A 25,880-nucleotide genomic window follows, 5' to 3' on the forward strand; every position below is an offset into this window, starting at 1 on the left:
GGGCTAGTTGAAAGGAAGAAATGGGATGCCAGTCAAAAAATTCTTAATTTTCAACTTCTACACGTTGACACCACTCCTGGTGACTTGAGAATTTTTATTGATTTACTTTTACTCACTTTCAATATTATTATTTTAAATCAGAACACAGTGAGACGTCAAATTTATTGACTTGTGCATTCCTGGTACGTAACAATATGACTCAGGGGAAAAACGAAACAAAAACGAACAAACAAAATGAAAATGAAAATGGACATCATGTCCTAATGGAATGTCCAAGGTACAACCAGTTGAGAAGGAACTTCTGGCCTGATCCAACCCCATACTCAAAGAAGCTGTACGGCAGTGAGGACGACCTCAGGACCACTGTGGGCTTCATTCACCAGACCGGACTGACCATGTGACGTGACGGGAACGAAGAAGAAGAAGAAGAACAGACAAAACAAAAGCAAAATAAATAAATAAATAAATAAATAAATAGATAAATAAATAAAAGAATACAAAAAGTTAAGAGAACAACTTTATAGTTATAGGGTCTTGTATATGTTTGAGGGAGCATCAGAGAGAGAGAGAGAGAGAGAGAGAGAGAGAGAAGAGAGAGAGAGAGGAGAGAGAGAGAGAGAGAGAGAGAGAGAGAGAGAGAGAGAGAGAGAGAGAGAGAGAGTGAGGGTGGGGGTGGGAGAGCTTAGAGATAGAGAGAAAGATAGATAGGGCTAGTAGAAAGGAAGAAATTATACCAATACCATTCAAAAACACAGGCGTGCTCGAGGTCAGTGATCGGTGTGAAAAGTGACCAAATAGAACCTTACTTGGGCAAACAATACTAAAACTTTGATCTCCTTGGAAAAATCATCGGTTTTGATAATCACGAAAAACCCTAACGGACTCGGAAACATTAAAAAAAAAAAAAAAAAAAAAAAAAATATATATATATATATATATATAATATATATATATATATATATATATATATATATATATATATATATATATATATATATATATATTAAAGGAAGATGACTCCACGTTCTTTTAAGGACTCTATTGTTTTTAAAGGTTTGATTGCGCTTATTGAGGTCATTGAGGTGATTTTCAGGCTAGTAGAATGGAAGAAGTGGGATACCAGTAAAAAAAAATCCTAGTTTTACAAGACATGATAGACAATGAACAATAGACTAGCCCTACAAGACAAAGGACAAGGGATGATTTTGAAAGAAAAAGATGTTAGAAGAAGACAAAGTCAATACTGCCCGGGGGGGGGGGGGGGGGGGGGGGGGAGGGGGTACAGACGTGGTCGAGGCCAGTGATCGATGTGAATTTGAAGCCAAAATCGCCTTTAAAAAAAGCCAGATTTCTAAAATTTGGCTTTAAAAAGCCTAATTGGCAAACATGTGCCAAAGAAACGAAACCGAAAATAGTACCTTATCCTTTGTATTTAAAAACTTAGAAGAGTTCTTTATAATGTGAGTAAAAAATGTGTACCAAAATGCAGTCTGCTGAAAAACAATTAAGATTATCATTGCAAAACATCAACGTGATATGATAAATTATAAAGATTCTAAAATACAGAACAACTTTACAAATACAAAATTTCAAGATTTTAATTATATTTGTACCAAATTTCAATTTTGAGACCTATTTTGAGAAATATAATTTACAAAAACTTCCAATTTTAGGTTTTTAACCTTTTTCGTTTCGTGTGAATTCTGGGAATAATGTCTATTTTTATAACCAGATAAATTGACTACTACTAAAATGAATACCACTTTGTGATCAAAGAGACCGTTTCCCTCACATTTTTTATATTTTCAATGTATAATAATTGTAAATTATTCAGTTGGGAGTAAACTTGCTCCAAATACAACATCAAATACTTTCTCACATAATTTGAATAATGTCTAAACGCAAGAAGACAGCCGCTTTGATCGATTCTGACAGCGAAAGTGAAAGTGGAGGGGAAGATTTAGACGAAGTAGGCAACCTTTCCATTTCAATTTGGCTTTGCTTACAAACTTACAACTTACGAACAGTCATATTCCCCACAATTTTCCCTTTTTTTCCCCTGAACATCTAATCGTATAAAATCCCAACTTATCTTTGTGGATGTCTATTTAGTCAATATGAGTAATGAAACTTAGACTTAGACTAAAGTCAAAGATTGGGCCTTCTTTTTCTCTCTCTGTCTCTACTCTCTACTCTTCCACCCACTTGACATTGACATTGCATTTACAATACAAATTACATATCTTTACTTTTTCATTTTCATGGGCTACAAATGTAGCATGCCTGGAAAGCATTAAAGCTCGCTTCGTTAATGGCAGTTACCTATACCTACATTCTGTGTAGAACTAGAACTATTGTCATTTTTTTCAGGTTTCAGCTTCAGTCGTAATCATTTCAAGCGCTTCCTTTTTTTCCTGACTGACATTACATTATTACGTACTACATGGGTTCTCTCCATTTCAATTTTTTTAAAAAGCCAGGCAACCTCATCTCTTTGTTTACATCATTCACTGTTATATACACTACCATACGATTTTTATCCAATCCAATTATGTCTGTACTGTCGTCAGCTAGCTAGCTGTGATGTCCTACACTCACGCCTTCTTCTTCTTCTTCTTCTTCTTCTTCTTCTTCTTCTTCTTCTTCTTCTTCTTCTTCTTCTTCTTCTTCTTCTTCTTCTTCTTCTTCTTCTCCCCCTCTTCTTCTTCTTCTTCTTCTTCTTCTTCTTCTTCTTCTTCTTCTTCTTCTTCTTCTTCTTCTTCTTCTTCTTCTTCTTCTTCTTCTTCTTCTTCTTCTCCTCCTCCTCTTCAATCATCGGGGTCTCCATGTTACTGACACACCCATTGCACATTTTCCTTCTAGTTGCATAAAAGCTCATTTTAAAAATTTTTTTTTGTTACCAGGCAACACACTATTTAAAGTTTAAAGCCTTAAAGCCAAATCTCTTGTTTGGACATGTCAGCTTCAGCAATATCTCTCAAAATGAGACACTCAGCTGTATAAACTTTTCTGTTCTTCTTTTCAAAGGCTCGATGGCCTCATTCAAATCTAAATAGGACTTTTCAAGTTTTTTTTTTTTTTCTTTATTTTTTCCCCTGTGGACTAAGCGTCACAGACTGCATTTTCGTTTGCACGAACAATGGGCCCCGATGTTTTTTTTCTATCAATATTGAATTTTCTTTGTTACACAAAGATTTCGGTTTTTAAAATGTTTGATGTTGATCCCAAAATGTCGATATTATGATGACATTTATATCAGTGTCTAAATGAGCCAGATGATAAGGTGGAGAAAAAATTACAATGGGTAAATGTGACTCATAAACAGGGAAAACGTTTCATCCCTTGTCCTTTATTACAAGACAAACAATGAAGACAACAAAAAAAAAAGATATCAAAATGTTAATTTGGCTTCAAAAAGATCCATGGAGGGAGAGTGTAGATGCAGAGGCAAAAGGAATATAAAATATGTTGAATTAGCTAGTGAGTTGCTAAGAGAGAATGAGAGAGAGGCCCGAAGGAGTGCAGTCCAGTGGAGCCAATCGATGGCAGATAGGGTCAGGGACGTAGTAGGAAGAGAGAGAGAGTATTCATGATGTATTGGTGATGGAGCATTTAAAAAGAGAAAGGCTGTAAGAGAGAGAGAGAGATAGACAAGGATTAGTTCGGCTAGAGAAATGGAGAGAGAGATTGAGGGAGGGAGGTAGGGGTATTGCTTGGGAGAAAGGTCAGAAAGAGAAAAGGGGGAGGGGATTTGCGATTGATTGGTTATAATTATGATATAACTATTACTATAGAGCAGTAAGAAGGGATAGATACAAATTAGTAGTGGGCTAGAGAAATGGAGAGTAAATGAGAGAGGAAGGAAGGTAGGGGGGGGGGGGGAGGGCAGATTGTTTGTGGTGAGTGATCTGTACTAGGCTAGTGTGGTTAGTGAAGGAGGTAATGTGCAAGAATTTTTTTTGCAGATAAAGATGGGGGAAAGATTGTGGATTATAATTTTTTTTTTTAATGGGCCGAGTTGATGAAAGGAGGGTCCCAATAGCTCAGTTGGTAGAGCACTCGCTTCACACGCAAAGGGACAGACCAATCCTGGGGGCAGTCGAGATTTTTTGTGTGATCCTCCTGTCTACCCAGCAGTGAATGGGTAGCTGGGTCTGTTAGATCTGGCTACATCATTCCTACCACCACTAAGTACAACCACCACCATATCACCATACCTGTCATCACTACTATAACTATAACCACCATAAAATCATCATCCCTACCCACCACTACTACTAAAACCACCACCACCACATCACCATTCCTACATTCACTACTACAACCACCACCACATCACCATCTCTACCACCACCACATCATCTTCCCTACCACCACTATTCCTATCACCTCCTCATCATCATCCCTAATACCACTACTTCAACCACCACATCACTATTGCAACCACCACCATTACCATCCTTAATACCACTGCTACAACCGCCACATCACCATTTCAGTTCTTAGGGGAATAAAATAGCCTTGGAAATTGCAGCAAAGGCAGAGTATTTGAGTACCATGAAATTTATTGTTCAATCAAATGCATTGATATCTTCAGCTAAGTTGAAGAAAAGTGAACTTTAGGCCCCCTCCATTGCTGTGGAAACGGCAGTTAAGGATTTGAGTTGTCCCTACTAGCAGAGAAACTTAAGGGTCGAAGGGATAATTCGTTATTTAATCCTTGAATTTAAGAAAATCTCATTGAAAACTCGTTGAATTTCAAAATGGAATTGCTGTAGGCATCCTCTATAGATAATCCATCAAAGAGGGTGTCCACCCATATGTTCTATTTATATAATTGATTATAAATAATTAGAATTGCAACTATTTTCAACCAACAAACCGCTTATTACGACTGCAAAATATCGTTAGTGAGTTCATTGTTATTACCCATAGTAACGGATTACACCACCTATTAGGAAAGGGAAATTAGGTACTCTAATGTTTTGGATGACCTCTAAAGAGAAAAAAATCCAAGCTCCTCACCTTCCCTTCTGCCATCGTTGGTCATACCCAATTAGTTAGAAGAAATCCAATTACTGTATTTTTTGTCTTTTTGCTACCATCCTATTTTGTACTCTGTATTGTCATAGCTATCCAATTCCAACCGTAATTGTATTGATATGTTTTGCCCTATTTTTGAAGCAAAGTTTGTGATGAAAATTGAATACCAGCATATCAATGTTCATATTTTAAAAAAATATTTTTTACAGGGATTAAGAGCATTAGCAAAAAGACGTCGTGCAAGTTCAGATTCTCAATCTGATTCTAAGGCCAAGAAAACCACCACTCAGTCTGATTCAGATTCGGAGACCTCTAACAGTGATGACGATGTAAGTAGAATGAGCTAGAATTAGATTTTTAAAATTCCACAAATACAAACATATTTCTGTATATAGCAGTTTTCATAGATTTCAATGTATGTTCTCTGACTTACTGCATTAAATTTTGCATTATGAATTTTATTCACAATTCTAGCTGAAAATGATTATTTTCTCAAGGCAAATAGTTTGCGCCTTTTATAACAGCATGATTGCAAAGCATTCAAAATTTAATTAGAACTTCATTTTTTTCCCTTTAATCTCTCCTTATTTAGTGGACAATGAATGGGAAGGGCGGGTCAAAAAAGAAGAAGACAAAAACAAGAAAACCACAAAAGAAACAGATTGCATCCTCTGATAGTGAAGAGGAGGAAGAGGAGGCAGATGAGAACAAATCAGCATCAGAACCAGAGGAAGGTGAATACTTGATTTGTATTGTTGTATTAGTTTTTAGTCAAGGGATTATTTTCTCTTGATATGTGTGGCTGTGGTGTAACGAGGTGCTTAATGATAGTATGAATAAGACCTCTTGAAATAATTCTTTAAGGTGAATACTAAACTGCTAGAAGTTGTGGACTGTAAAAATTATTTTAAAAAATTGAATATAACGGTTTTGAAAATTAACAAAATACTAAACACAGAGCGTTTGGGGCTCAAAACCCTTCTTCAAGCAATAACAAATATGGTTTATTTCACATTAAATCCGGATATCTGGAGAAAATTACATTAAAAATTACATGAAATTACTCTTTAGATTTGGTGTTCATTATTCAATATACTTTTCATGCTCTCAACTTCAAAATTTACACCTTCAATCATAGTGAAGAAATTCTCCGGTGGCATTTATAGTTGCTGCTATAGTTTTTTTTTTTTGTTCTTTTTTTTGTGTTAGGGTGTCTCACTTTAGCTCTTTGAGAAGTTGGCCGCGATGTAATGATAACAAAAAAAGCTGGTACACATGAGAGTAATAGATGATCGACAGCATAATTCTGACCTTTATGACTGTATCACTGAAGCAGGGAACAAGGGGGTCTCATATGATGCTAGAACAGCAACTAAAATAACATCAGTTCTGACCCCTAATTCTTCTTGTTTGTCATAAAGTCATCTTTTGAATATTTGCAGTTTTGTCATTGCGTATTTTTTTTTTTTTAACAATGTGTAGCTTGTAATGCCTAATATCAACAGTGTCTATTTGTTTTCATTGTTTTTTACATGTGTCTCTCTGTTTTCATTGTTTTTACACTTGTCTGACTTCATTGTTTTTTACATGCATCTGTTTTCATTACTTTTACACTTGTCTGTCTTCATTGTTTTTTGCATTTGAATAAAGTGACATCTTTGTAACGACATTTTTCAAAATTTTCATAAAGGAAAAAGTGAACAAAAAATTGGTAGTTGATATGACTCACATCTTGCAATAATTGTTGTTAGATTTCTAATCAGAGATTTGTTGCAGGTTTCATTTTTGGCTTAAAAAACAAATTCTCACTTTCAATTGTATGCCATTGAACGATTGCTTCTTTTTCATTACACAGGAGAGGTTTCAGACTCCGGCAGTGATATGTCTGATTCAGACGAAGACAAATTTCAAGACGGATATGATGAGAATCTCATAGGAGATGAAGAGGACAAGAAAAGATTGGAAGCTATGACAGAGAAGGAGAGAGAACAGGAACTATTTAATCGTATGGAGAGAAGGGCTTCTCTCAAGAAGAGGTCAGTTCCCTTTTGACGATGTCAGTTTCCTCTTTGATGATTTTACTCAGGATCATGGTTACTCAAACCTCAAATATTCAGCTGAACGGTCATATTCTTACGCTACACCCTTGCATACTTATAACCTTTTACTTGGCATATGCCTTCAATTCATTAAACAATGAAATCTTAAGTGACTTACAAGGTCTTGTGTAAATTACTGAAAATTGTAAAACATATCTTAAAGTGTAAATATATTTTATCATAAAATATTTTGGCAAAACATTTTTCTGGAATATTGCACTAATGGTGATTTATAGAAGTTTCCTAATGTAAATGGAGCCAAGCAACAATAAGGATTGCAACTCCCTTCCCCTCTTCTCCCAAGACACTACAAAAAATAAAAAGTGGATGATCGTAAGTTCACAAGTTTAAAAATGATAAATCAATACCAATTGCAGAAGGTTACCGTGATAAATGTATTTTTTTCCCAGGTTTGAAATTAAAAAGAAATTGAAAAAAGCAAAGAAGGCAGAAAAGAAATCCAAGCCGTCCTCATCAGATCAGATGTTACCGACTGTAAGTGAAAGAAGTAAAGAAAGGAGGAAACACATTGAGCAGAGGAAAGACAATAAGAAAACATCTGCTTTCCAGGATCTTATGGCAAAAAGAGAGGAACAAAAGAAAAAGGGTAAGATGAAAAGAATTTTGTGTAAATGAGATTGTGTATCGACCTATATCCTTTACTGGATGCATGTGCACTTGTTTGTATGCCTTTATTTGCGCTATCTTCATGAAAACTATACTATACTCATGTATACTGTTAGTTAGTTTTTTGTATTCAAATAAGCGCAATTGATCATAAAATAGATTTTAAAATGAAGTAACGAGGACTATTTATAAATTATGATGAAATTTCCTTGTTTTTATTTCTGCTAATTCCACTATTGTGTGCTTTGTTTTTTTGGGTTTTTTTTTTTTGTTAAGGAATGAACCCAACAGAACTCCAAGATGGAAATTGGAGCTCATATGTAGGAATTCTAACCTTGCTACATATTATATTTTTAATCAATATTTTCAACATACCCCAGAACTCTTGACTACATCATAAAGTGTGGTATTACAATCAAGTTTTATATTCTGATTTAGTTTGTTCTTCACATGAAATTGATAATTGATACGGGAGGGGGGGGGGGGGGGGAATAGAAACTAGGTTTATATATTAGAGGTCTTTATAGTTATAGATATAATCCCTTGGAGCCAAAGTTTAAGTTTCTGCAGTGTTAGACAATGAAGATTGTTTGTTACCTTTTGGATAGGATGCTGGTCAGCTGCCAAGTAATATCTGTCATATTGGCTAGAAGGGGGGGGGGGGGGGGAGTAGGAAATAGCTTTCAATGGTATAGACTGTTATCAGTACCTTTATATGTGAGTGGGAGAGGGGGGGGGGGGGGGGGGCTCTGGTTAGCTCAGTTGGTAGAGCACTCGCTTCACATGCAAGGGGACCAAGATTTTTTTCTGACCCCTCTGTCTACCCAACAGTGAATGGGTAGCTGGGTCTGTTAGATCATGCAAGGGGACCAAGATAGATCTTTGGCGTAGTCAAGATTTTTTTCTGACCCCTCTGTCTACCCAACAGTGAATGGGTAGCTGGGTCTGTTAGATCTGGTGGAAATTACTCTGCTATAGACTAGTGTCCTATCAAAAGGGTAGCAAGCAATTGCTATTGTCCGTTTCATGCTAAACAATCGGTAAAAACTCTGGCTCCATGGGTCTTATGTGAGAGAAGTATTTTCTCAAACTTTTAGGTCCTTGTAACCACATGAGATGATGAGAGAAACCTTAAGCCCCTAATCTTGGCTTCTGTTATATTTTTATTTGCTTTCCCTCTATTTCACTTTATTCTTACAGCTGAACAGATCCAAGCTCAGAAGAAAATAAAAGCCAGTGATATATACAGTGATGATGATGATGAAGATGACAGTGCAGATGACAAGAGTGATAAGGAGGAGAAGAAGAGGGAGAGAGAACGAGAAAGGGAGAGAGAGAAAGACAGAGATGTTGATAGGGGAGACTCAGACTCAGATGCCAGTGACAGGGCCTCCTCACGTTCAGATTCAGAAGATGAGTAAGTTTACTTGAAAGAAAGTGGATACATTATTTGTTCCTCTTCCTCTTCTTAGGTATTCCAAACCAAAAATTCAAATTTAAAATGCACGCCTGACGCTTGTCTATTTGGACACAGCTTCAAAACCCATGAAGAACACAAAAAACCAGATGTAATTATCTCAAAAAACAAAAAAGTTACGGGCTTTCAAAGTTTATTGGACTTAGAAAAATTTGTATGATTAATCGAACATGAACAATGAGTCATCTTCTAAAGCAAGTAAATGAGAATGAAACCCTCCAACAAATGATAATAGGAGGGTTTTAACATCTGTGGAACCCAGGCAAATAAAAAAGCAAAAAGAATAAAACCATTCGTAACACAATGATAAAATACATGATCCTAAAAATGAGAAAAATGTCAAATTTTACGACATTTTCGACAAATTTTGCCATTTGGGCCATTTTGGTGGCTACACAACTCAAAATACGAATATCATACACGGCCTAAAGTTGATCTGTGCACTCCACCATGCACACAGATACACTCTAATTTTTTTCATACAAGACATAGGTCAAATTAAAAAGTTACAGACATCCAAAACTGACAAAAAACGTAAAAATCAACATTTCGGACGAAAAACGAAATTTTCGCGTTTTCGGCGTATTTCGAATCAACATAACTTTTCAACCCTCCGGACTACATACACAAACCGCATATCAAAATTTTCAGTATTCTCTCAGCTATCTCTTTATACTAAAACAATACAACTAATCATGCAATATGATATACTTTAAAGCAGTGCAAGTATATGTGTCACCAAATAATGGTCAAAATTTGCAATAATGAATGAACTGCTGTATGAAAAATAGTTGATGGACTACATAATTGTGATATGAAAAACATTAGTAGGCATGTCAACTTCATTTAAAACAAGTCACAAGAAAAAGGTCCTAAAACATGCTTAATTCAACTGAAACCAATGGTGCTAAATAGTAGTAGAAGACTGAAAAAAAAAAATTAATTAAATCAAACATACGCACATTGGCGATAACTTTAACTGACCCTAAGACGCTTTCTAGGTGGTTCAAATTCTCCCGATCCCAAACAAGAAATAAGGGACTGATACAATTTATCCAAATTACCTGTCAAACTTAGTTCTTTCTCCTGGAGCACTAACTTTCTATATCTAATCTGCGCTTTAAGACTCTCAACCCTATTACCCCCTCTGTCTCTACTGATCAATTCATCAACTTCCTCCTTTGTCGTGCAAACACCACCCTGACTGATTACAGCATTCACAACTTTAAGGTGTTTCTCTCGCTCTCTAACATCCATTAAAACAGAAGGAATTTCATTAAAGTCTATGGGGGCACCGATGAAGTCCATATATCTTTCACCCTGCACGAGAGCTCCAGCAGTTTTCCAGGCACTCTGGCATCTGTGCTGCAACTGCGACACGGTTACGGATTGTCCAGAGTGAACTCTAGCAAACCAATCATGTACCTAGTTAATGACAAAAACAGTAAAGAGGAAGACGTTAACGAAGATCATGTACCTAGTTAATGACAAAAACAGAAAAGAGGAAGACTTTAACGAAGATCATGTACCTAGTTAATGACAAAAGCAGAAAAGAGGAAGACGTTAACGAAGATCATGTACCTAGTTAATGACAAAAACAGAAAAGAGGAAGACATTAACGAGAGGAAGACATTAACGAAGATATATACAATGATTATAGTACTACTCTCCACGGGCTACATCTCATAGTCTTAACTAAAAATTGCGTGTTCTAGCAGGATTTGAGCACACTAAATATAATCACGGTACATGATAAAGCATTCTAGAGTCGGGTTACGGAATTACATTTTTAAAATACAAAACAACTCTCCAAATTCACATATGCTCTGATTCAAGCACATTGACCGGCGTCGAGATATCTGGGTTGTACTGTACAACATCTCTCCAAATTCATATATATATGCTCTGATTAAAGCACATTTGCTCCTGCTCCCAGGAGCGTGAGTACTGCACTGATACTCTATGTCTTTCAAAATATTAAAAAGCAAAAGAACTTACATCGTTCCAAGTGGCATTGCCTTCATCCTTTAGCAGGTGCAGCTGACACAGCAGTTTGTTTGTCAATGGAGGCACAGGGCTGGGAAGGCTTGGTCGACGACCTTTGCCAGTCATAAGGAAAATGCAAGCCTTTTGAAGGGATCATCCCTCAAAGAAGATGGGAAGGGTGTTGAAATTGAAACTGTTGGAAGAAAAAAAGAGTAGGGAATTATAAACAAATGCCAAAGGGAAATGAAACAATGTACAATATATGAGCAGTCATAATAGTATGAGCATTTCTCCAGTGCTTCACTTCACCACAATAAAAAATATGCTGAAAGCATCTGCTACATACATTACACAGCAGCAATAGGTCTATGCTAATTTGTGAAAGTTTAAAGATCCAAACTTGATACCTGCTGCTCGAGTAGAAAGAAAACGGCACTGCAATTGCACTCTCGTCCCAGATATTATATGAAAGTGCAAAACTAATTATTGAGTCATTGAGAGAACGGTGGATAAGACTAAAAGATATTTGCACTTGTACTAAACAAACCTTGCTTAAATCCTCCGAAGCATTCAGAAAATAAGAAATCAACTTCTCATAATGCCAATGTTTACGTTGCCGTCAAGGAAGACCTTTGACCTTATAACCAATGAATCAACCAATCAGCGCCTGTCATTTTTAGCGAGTGCCATCGACATTTCGTTGCTAAAAATCGCCATCTCAGCCCCCCCCCCCCCCCCCCCCCCCCCCCAACTAGTAATTGCATTATTCGATTAACAGCTTAAAATCACGATCAAAATTTCTTATACCTACACTCTGAAATATACATATTTGTTAAAAATAGGTGAAATGGATGTCATTATGCTTCCAAATTAATTAGATGACCGTGAAAACCACAGTCTACTTGATTGAGACTTAGACTTAGCTCACTTCGCTTTACCGTCACCGAAAAACGACACACAAACACCACACTTTCAGACAAAAACAGTGGAAGAAATGTTTTTAAAACATGATAATAATATTTAAATGTATCATTAGCTACTTACTGGTTTCGTTTTGTTGAGACATCTCTGTCCATCGCAACCCGTCATTCGCCGTCGAATCGACGATTGCTCTCAGTCGGCCATTATCCAACCTCGTTCAAAATGAGTGGAAAACTGCGGATAGTGTCTTCATAAAAGTAGCTCTGCCTCACTCGTGGAATTAAAACTCCATACAAAGTTGATGTATTTAGACGTAAAAATGCATCCCCGATCGTTTGATGAAACAGCAAAGACCTTTAAATTTGAAATGACCTGATATTTTTTACATTTTGGTCTTTACTTGAGATTTAAACCGCCTTCTACCACTCAAAGAAAAAATGCTGTTGAACTCGCATGACAGGAAATCTCCGTTGTCCAGATTGTCGAAAACCACGAGAAAATCTGTTAATTCACCGCCAAGTTATCCTTTTTAAATAAGGCGAAGTTTAAAAATAAGAGATCGTCTTCACGGTCCAAGCCGGGTTGATAGTACTTTTAAAGCACATGAGTACTATTTAACAGAACCCGTTTTTGTTGACATTTAATGTCACAATTGAAAAAGAAAACAAAACTATTTCATTGGTGCACATAATTTTTTGTTTCATTTTAAAAATAAGGGGGAAAGTAGAAAGGGAAAATGGCACTCGATATCCGATTCTGCGTTACGGCAGCCATTTTCCACTCACACTAGGCATGGGTTTGGAATACCTACTCTTCTTCATCCTCATCCTCTTCCTCCTCCTCCTCTCCTTATTTTTTTTTCTTTTTCTTCTTCTTCTTCTTCTTCTTCTTCTTCTTCTTCTTCTTCTTCTTCTTCTTCTTCTTCTTCTTCTTCTTCTTCTTCTTCTTCTTCTTCTTCTTCTTCTTCTTAACTTCTTATTCTTCTTCTATTTCTTCTTCTTTTTTTCTTCTTCCATTTTATTTATTTTATTTATTTAATTGATAAATGAAAACATCTTATAGAAGTAACCATTCAACATTAATCACATTTGATTTGATTTTTTTATTTTATTTTATTTTAATAATAATGAAAGTAATAATAATAATAATAATATAATAATAAATAATAATAATATAATAATAATAATAATAATAATAGTTAATAATAATAATAATAATAATAATAATAATATTAATGATACTATTAGTAATAATAATGTATTTCTATAGCGCCTTAGCATCCACTCAAAAGTGCTCTGCAGCGCTTTACAATTAACTCATACTCGCACACACACAAACACACACATACGAAAACAGACCCACACATATGTGTATAGAAAAAAAATACATCAATAATAAAATGCCCTGTAAAATAGTTCAGTCTTAAGATGCTTCTTAATGTTAGAACATGTGGAGCAGATTTTGTTCTAAAACTGAGAGAATTCCATAGACGTTGAGCTATACAGTTTAAAAGTTTTTTGGTGAAAATTATTAATGCCGTATATTTCTTTCATTAAAAGAGATTCTGATAATCTTAAGACAACTTCAATATGATCTTGCAAGCAAGAAGGACCCACATTAGTAAAACATTTATAGATGTATAAAAGAACTTTGTGCTGTAGTGAACGGGGAGCCAGTGAAGGTCATTTAAAGTAAAAGTAATGTGCTCTCTCGAGTTTTTAGAGTTACAAGTCTGGCTCTCTTATTTTGTATCTTGTGCGGTCTATCAATAGATTACTTTGGGCAACCTTGTTTTCTATTTGCTTCTTTGCACCTTTTTCATCTGTTTTATTAACGTTTCTTTGATTCTTTGTCTTTTTCAGCTTATCAAATGTTGAAGTTTTTTTCTGCCAAGTGATGCTAATAGATAACTCTTATGCCATTTATGAAACTTTCCGTTACTGTTTGGATATTTTTACCACTAATGAGAATGCATGAATATTGCAAATATTCTAAATATTTTTCCTCAGTACTGCCATCAGACACAGACAAAGACGAGTCAAATATATCACCACTAAGGAGGAGCTTATGAGGATAAGATTATCTCGAAATAAAGTAGAAAAGTAAGTCATGTACATCAGGTTGTTTTGATTTTAGGAATTATGAACATCATAATGGAGTTGGTGGATCCTTCATCAGTCTACAACCCTCTCACTTCTACTCCCCCATATCATTTCTCCATTCCATGTGGCTTGTTCTTGGACTGGAATGGGTTTGCCTGGCCCTGCTTGATATTTCTTTTCCATGGAAATCATCTCTTCATTATATTTTTGTGTATTAATACAACACTTACTTTGTAACCATCTTTTTGATGGGAAATATAATACACAAGCTTTTCTGTTTCATACACCAGGGCAACATTAAACACTCTGTAACTGCCTGTAGTACTGAGATAGAAAAGTTTTGCAATTATTACTATTGTCAAAATTGACACAAGATGACAATTACCATCTTTTATGTAGGGCATCATGTTGCAAAACTATCGAGGTCACTTCCTGTGTAAATGGAACTTTGTGCTTTTGTGTGTAAAGGATGATTGATAGAAAGTCCTGGGCACAGATTAAATTGATGTCATTGGAATATGGCCACTGTTATTATGTATTCTATTTCCTTGTACATCATCTCTCAGTTATGTTTTTTTATGTGCCATTGTGTTGATGTATATTATGTACAAATCAGCATTGTACGTATTAGTTAATATTATAAATTAGTTTTTATTTTTGGCAAAGAGTCAGATGAGGCAGGTGTTACATTTCACTTTTACTATTCATCATAAAGGAGCAATTTTTTTTTACAGATCTGTAAATCCTCTGTCTGTAATCAGTAATAAACAAAATTGAATATAACAGCTACAAAAAAAAAAAAAAAAATACCAAATACGGAACATTTCGAGCTCAAAACCCTTCTTCAGCCAACAACAAAAAATAATAAAGACATAAATACATTACTAAATTCCAGGTCCTCTCTGTAGAAAAATCTTGGAAAGTGAATTCAATTTTGGTTTTTACTTTTTACAGTCCACAGATTCTAGCAACCTAGTATCACTTTGTCTATAATCAGAATTCAAACTCATCAGTATTGGTTAGCAATTGATTCACCAACCTTCTTAAATCCCTTGAAAAGTTAAAAAAGTTCTAAAAACAATATTTAGCCGACATGCAAACTTCACTCTCAGTACCTTCCCTCGTGTGAGTTGATCCAGCGGGTCAAAGAATGTCTGTGCCTTCTACAAAGGCTTGACTTGCCATTTTCTCAACCATGCCCTAGTTGATATAATTACATTGCAATGAATGAAACTGGTGTTGGATGAAGCCAAAGTTAACGAAGAAGGGCTTTTATTTGGAACTGTGTTTTCAGTCCACCGGAAATAAAAATATTTAAAAAGGAGCAATTATCGTCTATACTTACCTTAATCGATAGTGACGACTATGATACTGAGCCTATTATAGGCATCAGAAATGCACAGGCATAAAATTAATAGCAATTCAACGGCTTGATAATATAATTTACAGTGTTTTATTTACTCTCGAAAATCTTTGTTGAGAGTTGTTCGAAACCGGGTGACTGAAATAGATCTCAATTCTCGAAATCGATTTATCAAACATTGACGAGATTCTTACCGTGGCTGCGAGATAGCCATTGGCCTGGCCAATTTTGGAGAATAATGTGTCTAGAATTAATTTAAAATTAACATTTATATCTATTTTTATTTTTTCCTAGTCCTTTAGAATTTTTTGTGATTATCAAAACCGATGAATTTTCCAAGGAGATCAGAGTTTTAGTATTGCTTGCCCAAGTAAGGTTCTATTTTGTCACTTTCACATCGATCACTGGCCTCGAGTACGGCTGTGCTTTGAGGCCTTCCCCCCCCCCCCCCTTTCCACCCCAGGCAGTCTTGACCTTGTCTTCTTCCTTCCAAGATCCTTTTCTCTCAAAATCATCCTTGTCTTTTGAATTGTAGGGCTGGTCTATTGTTTATCGTCTATCATGTCTTGTAAAACTATATTTTTTTTGACTGGTATCCCATTTATTCCTTTCTACTAGCCCTAAAATGACCTCAATATTTATGAGCACCATCAAACCTTTAAAAACAAAAGAGTCCTTAAAAGAATGTAGAGTCATCTTCCTTGCTGCTCACGCCGATATTGTCTACACCAAAAGTGTTCCAAGCTGTAGCCTTATAAATAAGGATAGGAACCAAAAGAAAAAAGAAAAATCGAGTACAAGTAGCTACAAAGCAGTCCTTAACCTCTCTCTCCCTCTATACTCTATCTCTCTCTCTATCTCTAATCTCTCCCACCCCCACCCCCCTTCTCTCTCTGACGCTCCCTTAAACACATTCAAGTCCCTATAACTATAAAGTTGTTCTCTCTTTTTCTTTCATCTTTTTTTTTTTAAAACTTTGGTTGGTTTTGTTTTGTTTGTTCGTTTTTGTTTAGTTTTTCTCCGGATCCATATTGCTACGTACAAGAAATACACAAGGCAATACATTTTGACGTCTCACTGTGTTCTAAATTAAAATAATAATCTTAAAAGTGAGTAAAAGTAAATAATTAAAAAAAAAAAAAAGGTCGATCAAACTTCTCGAGTCACCAGGAAAGGCGTCAACGTGTTGAACTTGAAAATTAAGAATTTTTTGCCAAGGGAGGACACAGGCGTGCTCGAGGCCAGTGATCGATGTGAAAAGTGACCAAATAGAACCTTACTTGGGCAAACAATACTAAAACTCTGATCTCCTTGGAAAACTCATCGGTTTTGATAATCATGAAAATTCTAACGGACTAGGAAACATTAAAAATAGATATAAATGTTAATTTTAAATTAATTATAGAAACATTATTCTCTGTGTGGCCAATTTTGGCCAAATTCGCCAGGCTATCTGGCAACCATGGTAACAATTTGTCTATTTCAGGCTCCCGATTTCGAACAACTCTCAATCAAGACTTTTCGAGAGTAAATAAAACGCTGTAAATGATATTATTAAGCCGTCAAATTGTCATAAATGTTATGCCTGTCCACTTCTGATGATGCCTAACCTACAATAGGCTCAGTATCAATGTCGTTATTATCGATTAAAGTAACAAGTATAGACGATAATTGGTCCTTTTAAAATATTTTTTATTTCCGGTGAACTGAATACACAGCTGTGTTTTCAGTCCACTGGTGGACTGAAAACACAGTTCCCTTTTATTTACATTTTTACTGTTGACTTTTGAATTTTGGATTTGCCATCGATGTTTTCTTTGAAATCTTAATCTCATTTGCCTCAATTTCAAAGAACCAGAAGATTTTGACAATAGTTGTGCTGATCTAAAAGTTATTGAGAGAAGTGTTTAAAGCAAATTTGAGCTCAGACTTTTCTGTTTTCCAACATTTACAGGTTTGAATGTTTGCTTGTAGTTACCTTATTTAATCAGATACATAATCGTGTTTGTAGGTAAGGCTGCAGAATAATTTTTGCATAATTATGCATCTGAAAAACAGATGGTGTCATATGCCTTTCTTCAAGAAAGTTGTTGTTGGATGCTTTGTAAGGATTGGTATTGGCAACAACCAAGGAAAACCAGTATATAGGGTAAGAGCAATTGGTCACTTTGTGCATTGTGATATGATTGTAATCATTTTCGGGAGGCTGGTTGATGACCTTAAGCTGGATGATAGGATTTGTCATTGAATTGTATAGTGAGGGTTATTTATGATTTTATAAAACTTTATATTCATTCATAGTGTATGCAAATACATTGAAAAATGATTAGACTAAGATTAAGCCTAAGTTCTCAAAGATCATTTTAAAAAAATTAAATTTTCAGAAATGGGCCGGCTTGAGCTCTCATTTTCATCCTTTAAATTTCTATTTTCATGCGACAATGGTCATCTTTTATCAATTTTGAGATGAATGGTTATTGGCTGTCAGGGCAAATTTTTATTTATTCTTAATATTTATTTTTTTCTTCTCAAAAGTAGGACATTTATAACATTTGTAAGTTATTATATTTATACAAGGTTTCCCCGGCTAATAGAAGTTCTTTTATATGATTTGATGAACAACTGTTTTGTTCTAGCGTTCTTTTGTGATCTTTTGTTTATTTTATGCTTTCATTCTTTGTTTAACAGGTAGCTGAAATTATAGATGTGGTTGAAACAGCCAAGATATACCAGCTTGGAACAACAAGGACAAACAAAGGCTTGAAATTAAAGTAAGTTAGTTCTGTCTTTCACTTGATAATGATTATAATCACATTTGTTAAAACTTTTTGCTGAGGCCTCAAAAACACTTTATAAGATCAGATAACTGAATAGTCACACACATGTACATAAAAAGAGACACACAAAACAAACAAAAAACCTAATGCTACTGCACTGCAGTCTCCATACACAACTGACATATTTGAACGATTAAGATAATGGAGACATGCATAAAACTACACATATATCATAATACAATACAGTCCACTCCGGATAATCGCAACACCTTGGGTTCAGCAAAAGTGTTGTGATTAACCGAAGTTGCAATTTACAGAAGTTGAGTTTCCTGTTCACAGTCACAACATTTTGCACATATGTATAAGGTAAACTCAAACCAGTGTTGCAAACATTGTCCCTAGTCCACACAGACTGAGCAATTTGATTGAAACACAAACCATATGGCAGGTCTGTATGGATTTTGGCAAGCAAAGGCATTTTTGATGCAAGCTGACATCTTATACAGATTGGATTAACTTTTGTTCTCAATGTTTGTAAGAGTCAAAGAGATAAGCCGTGACGAGAGACAAAAAGCTCTCACCAAACCCATAGGTCACAATACAAAGTTGATAATCCCAAAACAAAGGATATCGTTCAGTCTCTCTTTACAACTGTCATTGTCTACCTGTTGTCAAGACTATGCCCAGCCCCCTTGCCTCCTATCTAATGGTCACTGATGACCTCACAAGCCCGTACTGCAAACCCCGCCCTCTTTTGTCTCTAATAGGATGGTGACACACTATTGTAGCATTAAACCCCGCCCACTCTCGATTCTTCAACCTGTCATGATTTCGTTGATGACAAAATTTAATCATGAAAATTTGCCACTTTTTGAGGTCAAAAATTTATTGTGATTAACCAAAGCTTGTTGCAATTAACCAGTGACTTTTATATAGAATTAATTCTGTTTCTTGGGAAATGTTGCGATTAACCGAAAGTTGCGATTAACCGATTTGCGATTATCTGGAGTGGACTGTATACAATAGAAAATAAAATTGAAAGACAAAAAAAGAATAGCTACCCATTTTTAAAAGTAAATGTTTATAGAGAAAAGATGTGTATTGAGACATTTCTTAAAGATTGCAACACATAACTAGACAGTCGTCTTCTAAATAAAAGAATAGAATTTCAAGCTGTGAGACATTATTTTGTGAAAAAATCATCTTCAAAGTGCATTCATTTTGTTTTTGGTATCACTAGCAAATATGTGTCATAAGATCTTAATTTCCCCTAATCCTATGAATTCCTACAATGGTGAACCAAATTTTAAAGTCAGAATGCTTTATGTATTGCAATAACAAGTTTAAACAAATTGTTTTAGGTGGTGGTTAGTGGCAAAACCATATATACTGTAAGATAGACTGCTTGATGGTATTTATTTATTTTCATTTTTGCAAATCGATTCAAATTCAATTTAGTAACAGCATATCCCATCTTCAATGGATATAAAGTTTTGTTACATTGCTCAGATTGGATAGACTCATGTCCTCAAGTGGACGGGGGGTGGAGATAGATGAAGCTTTAGTAGTTGACTTCATTATCTTTTGGGAAATGGCATGGTAGTTTTGTAATAAAGTTTTGTTTGTTTATACATATATATATATAAGCAAAGATAGATAAGCATATTTGTGAAATTTTTATCAGTTGTGACTAAAAGTTCATGAAGATAAAAACAACTTCAGATACCTCATGCTCATTATCAAGGTTATAACCATACTTCATTTATTTCATTTTATTCATGAAAATAGGCATGGCAAAGCAGAGCGTGTATACCGTCTGGAGTTTGTGTCCAACCAAGATTTCACAGACATAGAGTTCCAGCGCTGGAAAGATTACATGGAACAGGGAGACTTCACCTTGCCCACTGTGGATGATATACAGAGGAAGGAAGATGACATGAAACAGGCTCGTGACTATAAGATTAAAGACAAGGACATAGAGGAGGTGACTAGAGTTTTTATCTATCAATCTATCTTTCTCTCTTTTTCTCTTTCTTTCATTCTTTGAGTTTATCTACTGCTGAAAATTGGTTTAACATATTAATTGCTAACCTTGATTTAAATTAATATTAACCCTCTAGTGTTCAGATTATTTTCGGTGGAGTAGATAATGAGTTCCCTATATGGCCATGTCAATCATTAGGTATCCTTTGATGATATAAGCCTACCCTTTGATGTCTGCAATCGCATTTTCGTTTTCTATGGTCGGTCATGACTAAACTCCACCCAAAAACGATTTCATAGGTCTGTTCATCACCATATTTCAAACTTTTGTTCTCCTGAGTTTTTTTTTTATCTAAGAACAATTGGTCCTAAGAACCTTGACCCTTCAATGATTGGTCGTTCTGACGGCTCACATGTCAACAGCTTCAACTCATGCCTTGAGTCACCATTGAAGCATTTGAGGATGGTCGTCTCATAGTTGTGTCACAATCACCACCTTGATGAATATATTAGCCAGGCATGGCTGATAGGTAAAAAAGCCAATTTATTTTCTAGTTACATTTGAGACAAAGTATATCACTGATCTCGTCTCATTGAGATACAAATAATGATATAAATATCAAGAAAATCGGCCAACAAATAAAAAAGTTGCTTTAAAAAAAGCTAAAACAAACAAAAGCACTTTTTAAAATCAAATTATTCGTAAAACAGTTCATTTTCAACCGATTTTTTCTGAAATAAAGACCAATGTTCTTCTTTTTTCAAGCTGATTTCAATAATGTGACTTTCAAATTCCTCACAATTATATTTTTTAACTATTAGGCTGACTCAGAAAGGTGTTAAATTTTTTTGCATAACAATAGCGTAATACCTTGATGGCTAGTCGTGTCTTTGTTTTGGGTGACCGATTAGAGAGCTTGTGATTGGTTGAAGACTTTGGTACACTTGACTCACCATTCTACAAGAATAGACGGTAGTAGTGGATCAAAGAGGGAGAGATTTTTCTTTACCAAACATTTTTGTTGGTGCTAAAAAATACAAAGTAACAATTTTGCATCAGAGAAAAATAACTCTGAAATTCCTATCTCTTGATTACAGTAAAATTTTATACGACAAATTACAAAATCGGGCCACAAATAATGGTGATTTAAATTATTCATATTATTTTTTAATGTTCACATTAATTGTCATTAAAGTCATTTTTCATCACCAAAGTTATAATTTTTGTCAGATTTTTACCAAACAAAGTGCAATATCCATGATATCCTCCTGCAAATAAAATAGAATCCAAATCGCAACTTCTACAACAACAAAAAATTTTGTCGTAAAATTGATAAAAATCAAAGCTGAAAACACCCAACGATATTGACAGGCCTGTCATTTCCGTCACAGCGATTGGATTTTACTTACTGAGTCCAGTCTTGACTACCCCACCCATGACTATTTGGCAGTTGTCAGTTCTGTAAATTTTTATTCTTTTGACTTTTTATTCCTTCTAACCAAAACTTTAGAAAGAGAAAATGGTAGTTTGATTTGAGAGAAGTGATCACCAATTACAATAATAGAGAGGTAGATGTCTCACATTTATACACTGGACAGCTTTCTCGTTTTCTTCCTTTTTCTTAAAAAAAATTTTTTTGGGCCACTTTTGTCCTGATACATTGAACAAATCAAATTATATTTGTAATTCTTTTTTCATTTTGATGCTCCGCTATTTATTATTTTATGATGGTTTTTAAAAAAATCTGTTTTATCTTTAGAAATTAGACAAGATTTAAGATATATCTTTGGTTTTTCTTTTTTCCTTTCATTTTTCAGATTGTTGCAGAGAAACAAAAGTTCCGTAAGAATCCACATAATTATGCAGTGAAAAAGGCTGCTCTTCTGAAAGCTAAGGTAAAATATTTGAACACAGTTTTTCTTAAGTATTAGGGTACCCGATAGCTCAGTTGGTAGAGCACTCGCTTTACTTGCAATTGGACCAGGATTGATCTCGTTTGTAGTCAAGATTTTTTTTCTGAACCCCCAATGGCCACTCAGCTGTGTCTGTTAGACCTGGCAGAAACTACTTTGCATGCTGACCAAAGGGTAGCACGCAATTGATATTTAATGTTATATAAACCGGACAAACTCTAGCTCCATGGGCCGTAATGGCTCTGAAGGACCACTTTCTGGGTTTTATCCAAAACCTTTTCTTTGGGGTGGGGGTGCACTTTGCTTTCAGATCTTTGTGATTTTCATTTTGTGCACTTTTAATGATTCTCTCTGTCCCATGGCTTATGCCTGGATGCATTTGCTTTGGTTGGTTGGTTTGTTGTTTCGTTTTTTTAAATATAAAATTGGACTGAGTTTGGAAATGAAAATGAATGATTAACAAATCTGAAAAATGTTTCAGATATGCTTTTTTTACTGCAAAAATTTGGGATTTATGACTTGATTCAGACCCATTGATTGATAGGACGAATTGAATATTATAAATGCTATTCTTTTATCCAACAATGGATGCAGATTTTGTTCATTTTAAGGGCAAGTAGGCTATCCCCCATTCTATAAAGATTTTGGCCAAGTTACTTGGACAACATTTCGTAGCATATTAGACTGCTTTTTAAAAAATATTGTTCATTTTTTTTATGTTTAAAAATGATTAGCACGAAACACTGGCATTCTGTGCTGACTGAAACTTGGCATTGATTTTTTAATTTTTTATTATTGAGAGAAAGTGAGGATATGAGTTTTTAAAAATTGTTGCCTGTTGCCCTTGTCTATATGGTTATTGTTTGTGTCAGGTCAAATGTAGGTTTTAACAATGTCACTAGTCACTAGTTGTACAAAGATTTTATTTTCTCATTTGCAATGATGTGATTACTTTGGCCTTTAATTTTATTGTGTGTCCCAGGAACAAGCTGACATAGATGGTGATCAGTCTAAGTCCTTTAAGCTGGAACAGGAGCTGGAAGATCTGGAGGAAAGGGCACAGGAGTTAGACAGACGGAGGACATCTAATATCAATTCTATCAGGTTAGAGAGTCGCTAGAGTGGATCGGCTAAAGAGTATATTTTGGTTTATAAACAAATAAATCATAAGATTGTCGAGCATCTACCCACTCGTTAAGTATGCTCATTGAGGTTTATTACTTCACTGCGTGGAATCAGCGCTATTTCAGTTGGAACTCCCAAGGGACCGATAACCCTCCCTGCTCGCTACCTGCCTGGGGTCATTGGAGTTCAACTAGTATCAGGCACTGCCGTGACCAATGGGGGCAATTATGGATATTTATGGTCTTATAATATGTCTGTATAGCGGGAAAACAATAACAGACTCTTTCACTTCATTATTTTGATTTGAAAAATCAGTTGTCTTTCTAAACATCAGTGAAAATTTGACATTCTTGTGGTTAATAGTTTTCTTTGAATATCACAAATTGTCGATCTAATTTGAAGTGCTTGTAAATTATGGTGCACTTAAATAAAAAATTTGTTATTCAAAACTCAGCGGCAGTATCTCAATAATTTTAATAAATATCAAAAGTACATATATGCATCTATGTTCCTGTGCAATATTATCATATTGGCAGTTGCTTTTCTTGATTTATTCATGGTTTTGTAAGTTCTGTATATTGTTTTTACCAATTCCGTTCCTTTCAAACAGTTGTGTTGATCATAACAGTAAACTGGTATGATTTATGTCTTTATGTGGTAAAATAACTCATAAAGATAATATTTTATTGACCAGTAAAGACTAAAAACCAATATTGTGTATGATGTCAATATCTCAATTTACTATCAATCTGCCTATAAAGTATGACTTCTTTACAAGAAAAAATTCAATCACCCAACAAGGTTACTGGACATGCTACTGCTACAAATATTGCAGTATCAATCATCAATTACAACTAACACTAAGCACTGGTACTGTGCCTGGTACTGTTAAATTAAATGATTTGCTCAAACAGACGGACATAGTATGTGGACAAAAGAGGATTCAAAATTATGAGGGCATATAGTTTATTCCAAGTAGTAACCTTTTTCTCCTTATTGACCAACTACATTCAAACCGAACACACTGTCCATACAGGTTATATAGAATCATCTCCTTTCCTCCAAGAATACACATTTCGTCATTGTCTTATAAAGTCATCTGATATACCATTGAACTCCAGTTAGTCAAATTTAGAAATAAAACAATTGAATAACAACCAGAGTCAAATCAGTATAACACCACAGGCATACCACAGCAAGATCATTTAATTTTTGGGAAATCACTGCCACATATATCTGGACGCTTCAGTCTATAAAAGTTAACACATTCACTTGTGCACAAAAGGAGAACTTGACCTTACATTATATTACTTACTCAACATGCAAGAATACCCTAAACATTGACACCTATATATACTTCATATCTTGTTGTTACCAACATAAGTGCCTGCTACACTCACTTTTCTGAATTAAAAATTCACCCCATACACCGGAGCATACTCAATGTCTCAATCGTTTCTATGTTATATGTTTGTGATGAGAATATTGGCTATTAAGCTTAACTGCTGGTCAAAATTACTTCGCGATGGTGGTGAACGAATCGGCGATCTCAAGAAGTGGGTGAGAGAGGGATCTAGAAATGACTTTGGGTTTGAAACGAATATTTTTATGTGTTCGTGGATAGCTCACACGGTAGAGCCACGCTCTCACCTGCCAGGCGGAGTTGTCGTACCAATAAGGTCGCAGGTTCAAACCCCACCACCGCCGCGAAAAAATTTTTTATTCTCTATTGTCTTCTGGCACTTTTCTACTCACTTCATATCTTGTTGTTACCAACATAAGTGCCTGCTCCACTCACTTTTCTGAATTAAAAATTCACCCCATACACCGGAGCATACTCAATGTCTCAATCGTTTCTATGTTATATGTTTGTGATGAGAATATTGGCTATTAAGCTTAACTGCTGGTCAAAATTACTTCGCGATGGTGGTGAACGAATCGGCGATCTCAAGAAGTGGGTGAGAGAGGGATCTAGAAATGACTTTGGGTTTGAAACGAATATTTTTATGTGTTCGTGGATAGCTCACACGGTAGAGCCACGCTCTCACCTGCCAGGCGGAGTTGTCGTACCAATAAGGTCGCAGGTTCAAACCCCACCACCGCCGCGGAAAAAAAATTTTATTCTCTATTGTCTTCTGGCACTTTTCTACTCACTTCATATCTTGTTGTTACCAACATAAGTGCCTGCTCCACTCACTTTTCTGAATTAAAAATTCACCCCATACACCGGAGCATACTCAATGTCTCAATCGTTTCTATGTTATATGTTTGTGATGAGAATATTGGCTATTAAGCTTAACTGCTGGTCAAAATTACTTCGCGATGGTGGTGAACGAATCGGCGATCTCAAGAAGTGGGTGAGAGAGGGATCTAGAAATGACTTTGGGTTTGAAACGAATATTTTTATGTGTTCGTGGATAGCTCACACGGTAGAGCCACGCTCTCACCTGCCAGGCGGAGTTG

At 35.3% G+C, this 25,880-nt stretch overlaps 2 protein-coding genes across 4 annotated transcripts in view; one reads left to right on the forward strand and one right to left on the reverse strand.

Annotated features, from left to right (window-relative positions):
- The first annotated feature begins 1,711 nt into the window (after window positions 1-1,711).
- Window positions 1,712-25,880, forward strand: part of LOC144958560 (RNA polymerase-associated protein RTF1 homolog) — a 35,143-nt gene continuing 10,974 nt past the window's right edge. The window contains exons 1-12 of the mRNA XM_078890622.1: window positions 1,712-1,969; window positions 5,253-5,372; window positions 5,636-5,777; window positions 6,899-7,079; window positions 7,553-7,749; window positions 8,970-9,186; window positions 14,163-14,255; window positions 17,677-17,767; window positions 18,307-18,389; window positions 20,184-20,379; window positions 22,197-22,274; window positions 23,275-23,396. Of these exons, the coding sequence (XP_078746748.1) occupies window positions 1,892-1,969; window positions 5,253-5,372; window positions 5,636-5,777; window positions 6,899-7,079; window positions 7,553-7,749; window positions 8,970-9,186; window positions 14,163-14,255; window positions 17,677-17,767; window positions 18,307-18,389; window positions 20,184-20,379; window positions 22,197-22,274; window positions 23,275-23,396 (1,598 nt within the window). The 5' untranslated portion in view covers window positions 1,712-1,891. The remainder of the gene's footprint in view (window positions 1,970-5,252; window positions 5,373-5,635; window positions 5,778-6,898; window positions 7,080-7,552; window positions 7,750-8,969; window positions 9,187-14,162; window positions 14,256-17,676; window positions 17,768-18,306; window positions 18,390-20,183; window positions 20,380-22,196; window positions 22,275-23,274; window positions 23,397-25,880) is intronic.
- Window positions 10,148-12,414, reverse strand: LOC144958567 (uncharacterized). 3 transcript variants are annotated; one of them, XM_078890636.1, is made up of 3 exons: window positions 12,277-12,414; window positions 11,245-11,425; window positions 10,148-10,671 (listed from the first exon to the last, which is right to left on the reverse strand). In XM_078890636.1, the coding sequence occupies exons 2-3, from the start codon at window positions 11,356-11,358 to the stop codon at window positions 10,222-10,224; spliced, it is 564 nt and encodes a 187-aa protein (XP_078746762.1). In that variant the 5' UTR covers window positions 11,359-11,425; window positions 12,277-12,414; the 3' UTR covers window positions 10,148-10,221. The 3 variants fall into 3 exon arrangements, with proteins under 3 accessions (XP_078746762.1, XP_078746770.1, XP_078746779.1); XM_078890644.1 differs by lacking the exon at window positions 12,277-12,414 and adding an exon at window positions 11,780-11,851; XM_078890653.1 differs by lacking the exon at window positions 12,277-12,414 and having other exon boundaries at window positions 11,265-11,402.

Source organism: Berghia stephanieae, chromosome 1, assembly GCF_034508935.2.
Source record: "Berghia stephanieae isolate SIO BIC M18660-M18661 chromosome 1, UCSD_Bste_1.3, whole genome shotgun sequence".
Taxonomy (NCBI): domain Eukaryota; kingdom Metazoa; phylum Mollusca; class Gastropoda; order Nudibranchia; family Aeolidiidae; genus Berghia; species Berghia stephanieae.

What these genes read in the sequence shown, in the direction of transcription:
- LOC144958567 (XM_078890636.1), bottom strand. Translation starts at nt 11,358, where the DNA reads ATGACTGGCAAAGGTCGTCGACCAAGCCTTCCCAGCCCTGTGCCTCCA. An exon ending in GCAATGCCACTTGGAACGAT is followed by an intron (nt 10,672 to 11,244) that starts GTAAGTTCTTTT and finishes GTCATTAACTAG; the next exon opens with GTACATGATTGGTTTGCTAG.